Below are 9,066 nucleotides of genomic sequence, written 5' to 3' on the forward strand. Positions count from 1 at the left end.
GGACTAACAGAAACTAATCAAGCATAACATCCAATCACTGAAATGATTTTTCCTCTCCAGTAAGTAAATAACTATAATTTGTCATCTAAATCAAAATAATAATAATTTACTTTACTATTTTTTCTGCTTTTGGACAACAACAGTTTTAGCATTTAGATTTAATAGCTTGAACTTGATGATTAACCATTATATAAACATAAATTAAACTGAATTACCAATGCTGGCTTAAACCTTACTTTAGGTGGTGGTGCGATAAATCTCTTTTAAGCACTGTATGTATTCTGAAAGTACAGGTTGGGGTCATCAGAGGTGATGACTCGGATCTCACTGTGTTAAACCTGGAAAAGTGTTGCGTTATCAACTAAGAATGGAAATAAAGAACTTGTTTGCTCACAGTAGCTTACTTAAGTTGCTTACTAAACAGCAACAAGGAAATACTGTATGTGCTCCATATGAAACATGCCTCTGTATAAACTACAACAGTTAGTCAAAGAGCAACCAGGTAATGGGAATCCCTCAAAATCTTGTGGAGCTCAAACTTAAAGGCTCTTTTAGGTGCACTTTCAACCAATATTCCTAGCTGGGTACAACATTTTGGACAATATGTGAACACTCTTAATTTAACACAAACACTCCTTTTCCTCCTTCCTTTCTATCTCCCCTTTTCCTCCAGCTGCATTTGACATCCTCAAAGGCCATTTATTAACATGGATTATTTGTCGAAACGAACAAAACCTGGCAGGAAAATAGCAGCCTCTCTACCGACCCCTCATCCCCACCCCTTTTCTCTGAGCCAATACACCACCAGAAGCCCCGCAGCAAGACTGAGATAAAATGAAAGAAAGACAGAGAGACATGAGAGAACAGCAGAAAGAATCCACTTTTTTATTGACCTTTTCTTGGAACATCATTCACAAGGCCCTGGGTTTGATTGCGTCTCTGTGTTTGAGATTAGCCATCAATAACTGTGTCGTTAATGTCAAGCCACCGCTGACCCGACTTCCTCTGGTAGGCAGATCGGAAGGAAAAAAGAGAGAGCAGCTAGCTGTCTAGTAAGCCAAGCACCACAAAACAGACAAAGCTGGATCACAACTCCAGTGTTTGAACTGTGCAGGAAATCAAATAAAAAAGGAGCCACATCCAGAAAGCACTGGCATTTGTACAGTATAAGACGATATCGATCCCTGTATTCACCACACCTGCTGCTGTACATCCTACGAGTGATGTAACAGTTTCAGTTCCACTGCAGTCGATTTTGGTCAGAAAATTAGGAATGTTGCCAGGGAAACGACTGTAAAATCAGTCAGTAAACGTGACAACATGACTCACTGGTACATTACATGCCCAACATTTTTTACATATAATCAGTTATTAGATCCACCATCCATTGGATGCATGGATGTCTTTAAGGATGGTTACTACATTTACATTTTGTCACTATAACAAGACTATGTGAGCAATACTAATATTCACATTTATTTCTGTACATTACATGAAATATATTACATGAAATTTTAACATCCTGTTTCTTGCAAATATTTTAGAAATGTTTGTTAATGTAATGTTAAACTGTTTTGTTTTATAAGCAGTTAATTTGTTTTACTTTACTATTATAAATAAAGAGATATTTATTGGCATTACTACATTATCTGTATTTGAAACCACAATATTGTAAATGAAAGAATAATGTATAAATGTTTATGGTATGACGTTGATAAGTTTGATAATACATTTAAAAATTACATTTCTTTACCATATTACCACAGACATGCATTTTTAGCTAACTGGTATGACTGTGAGAGTGAATGATTGTCTTTCTCTCTGTGTGTTAGCCTTGCATTAGACTGAACAGCTGTTAAAACCATGGTGTAACTCGCCTTTCTCCCTATGACAGCTGGAATAGGCTCCAGCCCCACTGCAAACTTGAATTAGACAAGCAGAAGAAAACGAATGGATGATTTATATATTTTGAATTGTATGATTGGAAGATATATTTGTACAAATTATTCTCAGGTTGAACTGGGTCCTGAAAACCTTGCAGACAGTGAAGTAGATGAGACAGATGTTCTGTAGATATTCTGTATATAAAGCACCAGGTGTTTCTGTGTGACCAGTCACTGCTTCGGGGAGCAGATCAGGGAGACTGGGATATGCTGGAAGTTAAGATTTTGCAGAATTAGGTGAGCTGACTTCAGATCATGACGTTGAAGATCAAAGGTTGCCAGGTTTGCCTCTTTGGAGCAGGAAAGAAATCCTGTCTGCAGGATGTGAATTCCAAAAAGGCTGACAATCTTGAGAAACCTTAATAATAACATGGAATTTGATCAAGTGTGTTTATTTTATCATTTTCATCATGTGGATTTTATTTGTTAATTAATTTGTATTTTTTATTTATATGAAGGAAAAATCCCAGACCAGTACAAACCATTTACACTTACACAGTGTGACACTGCTGCCTACCTGTAAGCAAGGATGCACACCAGGAACATGATACTAGGACACGTGATGAGGAGGAAGGCCGAGGCGCCAAAGCTACAGTCGACTAGGGGGATAGCGACTGAGCTGTTGGCAAAACTGGTATTATACATAAGGAAACAGACGCAGGGGAAATCAACGGCTGCCAGGTCCTTCAGGTAAATCCCAATCCTCCTGGAAGCCTGCTGATGAGCTTGGCAGAAGTGAAACGTCTTGCCAGCGAAGAGAAAAGAAGCCGAGGGAGCAGATTTACAACTGAAGGAAAACGTTTCAACAGTTTGAGGTTGATTTAATTACTCATGAAATTCTGCAAAGGAAAATAAATTAGGTCCCTGTGTCTGTGATCCTTTCCCTTTAGTCAATTGAAACATAAAACTAATGAGCAATGCTCTGCTGAGCCACATGTGACACACTCTACTGTTTATGAAATACCCAAGATCCAACAACATCGCTAAACATCAACATGAGAATGATGGACTCAAATGTCAAGCTGTGCACAGATCACAGCCGAGAAAAGAAGAGTCCAACAGAAGAGCCAGCGCATCCAGTCCAATTCAAGTTTATTTTTAGAGCAATTTAGAATAAATAAAACTAAAAAAAGTCTGAAAAAAAAAAAAGATTATTAAGTGTCAAAAAACTGAGTAGAAGCTAACTCTGGTACTAATCCTGTGGAGAACATGTTTGTTTTCAAAAGGGATTTTAAAATCTCAAGTGTAGGAGCCAGTTTAATATAGAGAGGCAATTCATTCCATTATTTGTAACCACAACAGGAAACGCTCGTCCCGTGGGTGCTTCAGTCTTCACAACAAGAAATGACCGGTCAGAGGATCCGAGAGATTTGTGCAGAAGATGTGCCAGGTAGGCAGGAGCCAGACCGTTTCAAAATTTAATGAAAACTTTTTTTAAGTCAAAAGTAAAATTCAAGCTATTAACAAAGCAGAACTCACATATTTTAGTTAAATAATAATAGATAATAAATCTTATCCCAAAGTGATGGAACTGTTTCCTACAAAGCTAATGTGACTTTGTTTTTTGTTTCTCACTAATCTTAGTTACTTTCACATTAACACTTGGTAAAAACTTAACTTTTAATTTCACAGAGGTGAAAATTTGCTTTGCATTCAGAAGTCAATTAAGAAAGCTCATCTTAATGTCTTAAAAGTTGGAGTTAGGTTTCCCCAAACTTTTACTTACAAGCTCTCAGTTCTGCCTTTGTTTGCCTGCACAGTGAAGGTTTGTCATCACGGGGTTTTACAACCATTTTTCACTTATAAATAACCTTCTTCCTTTGTAGCTTTGATTGCTAAAAGACTTCACACAAGGCTGATTGGATGCCTGTTTGACTCGATTTTTTCAAATTACACTATAAAAAGAGTTTTTTTTCCTTCAGCGAGTAAAAGAGAAGGCTCTCTGGGCATCTTCAGGGCAAAGAGTCAAAATTCAGTAAAAATCCTTGGATCTTTATCTTCCTACATTTTCAAATGGTCTTAGTAACGTCTTCATAGTATAAGGGATACATTTCAGAATATTCATTTGATAATGTCAAATATCTGTTTAATAATTCAGAGTATTAAACATAATATTTACATTTTTTATTTAAAGCAAAGCAGAATGCTGGGAGCCAAAGGAAGGATTAATTTAAGCACTATAGTATAGTAATACTATCCAAGTATGCTAAAACATCAGCATTGTTGCTACTATTACTAACTGGTTTTGCCTTGTTACCAAATCTTTATTTTCACATTATCACCCCCAGTTTCTGGCCACATTTCAGTGGAGTCAACTGTAATCACTGTTCCTACCATGTTATTACTAATAATTAATTAATAATTTAGAAATTTCCACATTATTTCCTTCTTGATTCTAACTTGTTACCGTGCTATTACCACTTTGTTACAATTGTGCTGTGCTGAAACAAAAGTGCTACCCAGAATGTTTTGGTTTGTCTCATTAAAAAAGTAAAGAAATCAGAGTTAGATATGTATGTAAAAATAATTGGCCAGTATATTTTATCAGACTGTGGGTGTCTACAGACAAACGCTCATGTCACATGACTCCACAGACAGACCCTGCTTGGACTATTTAAAACTGTCCCTCTGAGATCTTTTACCATAGACTGACCTGAACAGGAGACCCACCTCCACATTACGATGATGCAGGTAAGAATAATGCAAGCTACACATTAACGACACACACACCCCAAAAAATGTTAAATTTAAAATGATATGATGATATGGTATATTCTGCGTTTGACAGGTTATTGATATATGTTTAATTGACTTGTGTGAAAATTGTTCAAGTAATTGTACAAATATATAAATAACATAACTGTACTGTTTATTAGACACGTTCAGTTTAAACAGGCTCCAGAAAAAATACAAATATATTATTTTCTCTCAGGTTTGTTATAATCTGCTAAATAAGCTCAGTTTCAGTTTAAAAGAGAATTAAAGGCAAAAATGCCAGACTACCTCATCCTAACAGATAACCTACGTGTGCTGCCTGTAATCTCTTTCTACTGTTGACTTTATCCTGTTACCTGATGTTTTTAGTTAACCATTAGCAGGCACTCCCAGTTCCGCTGACAACTTGTCATCAGTTTACAGACGCCTGACCTGTGAACTCACTCTCTGTGACGCATGCACAGAACAAATGTGGGGGAATAAAATTTTGCTTCACTAAGCCCGTGTAACACCCTGTTCTCCAGAGAAGTTACACAAATAATTGCAAAACTTTATGGCAAACATCAGAGTCATCCTGCAGGGAAACCCCAAATGTCATCACTGCTGGATACTAGTGGTATCAGAGCAGAGGTGGCAAAATTACACACATTGCTTACTCAAGTAGAAGTACAGGTACATGTGTTTAAAAAATATACCAGTAAATGCTGGTAAGTACTGAAGGATCTTCTTTTCTCAGGTACAAGTGAAAAAGTACAGACTCTGAAATATATTCAAAGCAAGACAGCAAATAGTAACTCTTTGAAGGACAATTCTATTCTTATGCAAAGGTAACTGAATGGTAGCTCTGGAGATATTTCTGTATATTAATATAATAATGAAATAATATAAATACATGAGAATACAAATGTTTTTCCAATCGAAATACTAATTTTGATGAATACACTCATCTCTCATCTGTTATGTTTTTTATTTATTTATTTTTTTTCAATTTTTTTAATTGACTTTTTTAAGTTGTCTACATTGTAGATGGTGATGTTGCTTCCATATCCAACAGAAAAATGAAAAAATACAGCAGCTAGACTTTAGCTAACAGCACACTGTGCAGCAAACAGCATACACAAACAGTTTGCAGATCTTTGTTGAGCTGATAGAAACATTTGAAATTACCTGACACTTAAAAAGTGTTACTGCTTGCTCCTCTTCGGTAGCGCTAGCTCTACACTGAAATACTGCGATCACAACTTACACCCGTTCCAGCCCACTTTAACCTCTGAGAGTAAACGTTATAAATAATACATGTGAACTACAGGTAAGGAGCCTGCTTTGAAAATGTAATTATAAAGTACAGATACCTGAAAATTCTACTTAAGTACAGTAACAAAGTAATTATACTTTGTTACAAAGTAATTGTACTTTGTTACGTCCACTTCTGTATCAGAGACATTGTGAACTGAAAACAAAGATTATGTTCTATAAATAAATTTTGTTATATTGAAGTATTTTTAAGAGGCGACCAAAAGAACAAAATATCTGCATGATTTTCCGTTATAAATAAGACAAACATTTTTAGGGTACAGGAAACAAGTGTAGATACTGGAGGTGCTATAATCCCTTTCCTCTCCTCTAGGAGACATTCCTCGTAGCTCTGCTCGTTCTTGTGGCCTCAGTCCACTCCAGCTCCCAGTTTTACCTTCCCATTGACTGTGATGACATATATGGCAATGACAACACAAGCTCCAGTAGAGTCTACAAAATCTACCCAGGAGGTCCCACTACTCCCCTGCATGTCTACTGCGACATGGACACTGATGGAGGGAGATGGACTGTCAGTATCAAATCCTATCATCATATTTTCAATTTTTTTTTTCTTTTTTTTGGGGGGGGGGGGGGGGGGGTGTCACCGTGCTGCAGAATAAAACATGTACTTTTGTACTTTTCTACACAAGAATACCAAGCTGAATTTCATGAAACCCTCTGGAGTGGTGGCACCTGGGCAAAAATGAAAAATGAAATCTTTAATTGTGACATATGTTTTTGGCATCAGTGGAGAATGCAGATGTGACCAACTAATAATCCTCAAATTACCTGATTTAAAAACAAACAAACAACCAAACAGAGGTGATCCAAGATCTTGTTAGATAAATATATAGCATTTCATGTTAGTACACATTAAAGGTCTCGGTTTGTTTCGTATTCTCCCTCTCAGGTATTTCAGAGGAGGATCGATGGGACTGAAAGCTTCTTCAGGCCCTGGAGGCACTATAAGACAGGGTTTGGGAATGTGGCTGGAGAATATTGGCTGGGTGAGTGCAGGAAGGAGTAGTGCATTAAAGACAAGGCGCTTGTGCTGCTTTTAATCTAAACTTGGTGTGGCGAGATGAAATGATGGAGCCTGGGAAAGAAACAGTGTCAGAAATAGGATGCTGGTGCACGATGCGAAGTGAAACAGGGTTGTGTGTGTGTGTCTTTCCAGGTCTGGAAAACATCTTCCTGCTGACTATGAGGAAGGAGAACGAGCTGCGGGTCGACATGGAGGACTGGAACGGAGAAAGGAGGTCTGCACAGCACTCCTCCTTCTCAATTGAGTCTGAGACTGTTGGGTATCAGCTTCACCTGGGCAGCTTCACTGGCGGTGCAGCAGGTGAGGAGTGTGTCGGGCACAAAAAACTGTGGATCATTTTTAAACCTGACCAAAAATAAAATTATAATAATGAAAGAACATATTGATTTTTAAAAATTTGTTTAAGTGGAAAAATCCCATTAAAGAGATATGCCAGTGTAGCTTATTAATTTGAATAATGTTTTTTTTTTTTTTTATCTTAATGGTTTGCAAAGTGCAGTGTTTGGTCTGTAAAGAGTCATTCTCTTCCTTTGAAAGGACAGCTAAAGAGACAATTGTTAAGATAATAATTAGGAATTAACTGCTGAAAATAAAGGCTGAGGAAAAGTTCCAAACTATTTTCCTCTACATATTACCGCCAAGTAAATTAACTACTCCTGTCAAACACAAAAAGCCAAATAACAAATACAAACCCGTGTGAGAAAAGTAAAAAAAAAGACCATAGAACCTTCTTAGTCTTAACTGCACTCACATCTTTCCCCTGTTTTCTTCTTCTAGGGGACAGTTTATCTGAACACAACTCCATGAAGTTCACCACCTACGACAAAGATCAGGATCTGTGGGATAAAAACTGCGCTCAGCATTATTTGGGTGGGTTCTGGTACAATCAGTGTCACATCACTAACCCAAACGGCATGTATGCGCCTCATGGTGCCATTGGGTATGATAACGTCCACGTGATTTGGCAAACATGGAAGGGCTGGAACTACTCCCTCAAGACCATTGCCATGAAAATTCGATTAAGACCTAAGTGTTCATGCAGAAATTAACCTGATTTTCTAAAGATAAACAAGATTATGATAATACCCATCGTCCATCGCACGAGAAGAGCTGGGATGTGTGGGGACACCATCTCTAACACCGAAGTTGTTCTTGCTGAATTTAATTTACAAGCAATAAAGAAACAGTTAAAACACCCATTTATTTTATTTTTTTTTTAGTTTAGTGCCTTGTTTCAAAAATACAAACTGTAATAATAGTTTAAATCTGCATACATCTATTTTTGAAATTTCTTATTACAATATTATGTTATTTAATAACATATCGACCCAAATATCAGTAGTATTGATACTAACACTGGTAATGGCATCTGATCGATACTAGCGCTACAGGACTTTCTCTCTATCCTCTAAGAGGCATTTTCATTGTGCTAGCTCTTTCATAAATATAATAAATGTTTTTTTTTTTTTTTAACTATCTCTGTTCTTGACTTCTGTCATTTTTCAAAGAGTCTACATGCTTGCCAGGAGACTAACATCAGGGGAAGCAGAGCTTTGAGCTTAAAGCTAATTTCATCTGGCTAACTAGCTAACGGGGATAATGCTAGCATGTTCGTCGATAGCTTTCTGATGGTTTTTTAATTCTTATTTTGATATTTGCTGTTTTCACACTCATTTAAAGGCCATATCTTGTACTTGACCATTTTCATTTACTTACTATTAGTAGCGGCCTCTCACAAAGCACATTATATGTTCCCAATTTTTAGTTGAATCTGCCAAAGATAACCCAGTTAGACAGATATTAAATATTATATTAGCAATATTTATTAATATTCCCAAGTGTAAATTGCCCTATGGAGTTACAAATCAAAGTTAAAAATTTTGGGGACAAACGGTCGCAGAATGTACGGGGAAGTTTGGGAGAGAGGTAGACATCTGTTAAACATGGTGAACGCTCTGTCATGGTTTAGGGCGAAATTTCAGCCCGTGGTATTAGAGAGATCTCCAAAATTGATGGAATTATGAACTCAGAAAAGTACCGTCAGGTTTTGGTCTATTAAGCAATATT

At 36.9% G+C, this 9,066-nt stretch overlaps 1 protein-coding gene across 1 annotated transcript; it reads left to right on the forward strand.

The window, feature by feature from the left end:
- The first annotated feature begins 4,574 nt into the window (after positions 1 to 4,574).
- Positions 4,575 to 8,387, forward strand: LOC102799641 (microfibril-associated glycoprotein 4-like). Its single transcript, XM_087842498.1, has 5 exons — positions 4,575 to 4,634; positions 6,286 to 6,483; positions 6,865 to 6,961; positions 7,132 to 7,299; positions 7,777 to 8,387. The coding sequence occupies exons 1-5, from the start codon at positions 4,626 to 4,628 to the stop codon at positions 8,046 to 8,048; spliced, it is 744 nt and encodes a 247-aa protein (XP_087698624.1). The 5' UTR covers positions 4,575 to 4,625; the 3' UTR covers positions 8,049 to 8,387.
- The last annotated feature ends 679 nt before the right edge of the window (positions 8,388 to 9,066 follow it).

The sequence above is a fragment of the Neolamprologus brichardi genome, chromosome 6 (genome assembly GCF_056152115.1).
Source record: "Neolamprologus brichardi isolate AB-2024 chromosome 6, ASM5615211v1, whole genome shotgun sequence".
Classification (NCBI taxonomy): domain Eukaryota; kingdom Metazoa; phylum Chordata; class Actinopteri; order Cichliformes; family Cichlidae; genus Neolamprologus; species Neolamprologus brichardi.

Coding starts and splice junctions, on each gene's coding strand:
- LOC102799641 (XM_087842498.1), top strand. Junction 6,962..7,131: donor GGCTGGAGAATATTGGCTGG/GTGAGTGCAGGA, acceptor GTGTCTTTCCAG/GTCTGGAAAACATCTTCCTG. Junction 7,300..7,776: donor CTTCACTGGCGGTGCAGCAG/GTGAGGAGTGTG, acceptor TTCTTCTTCTAG/GGGACAGTTTATCTGAACAC.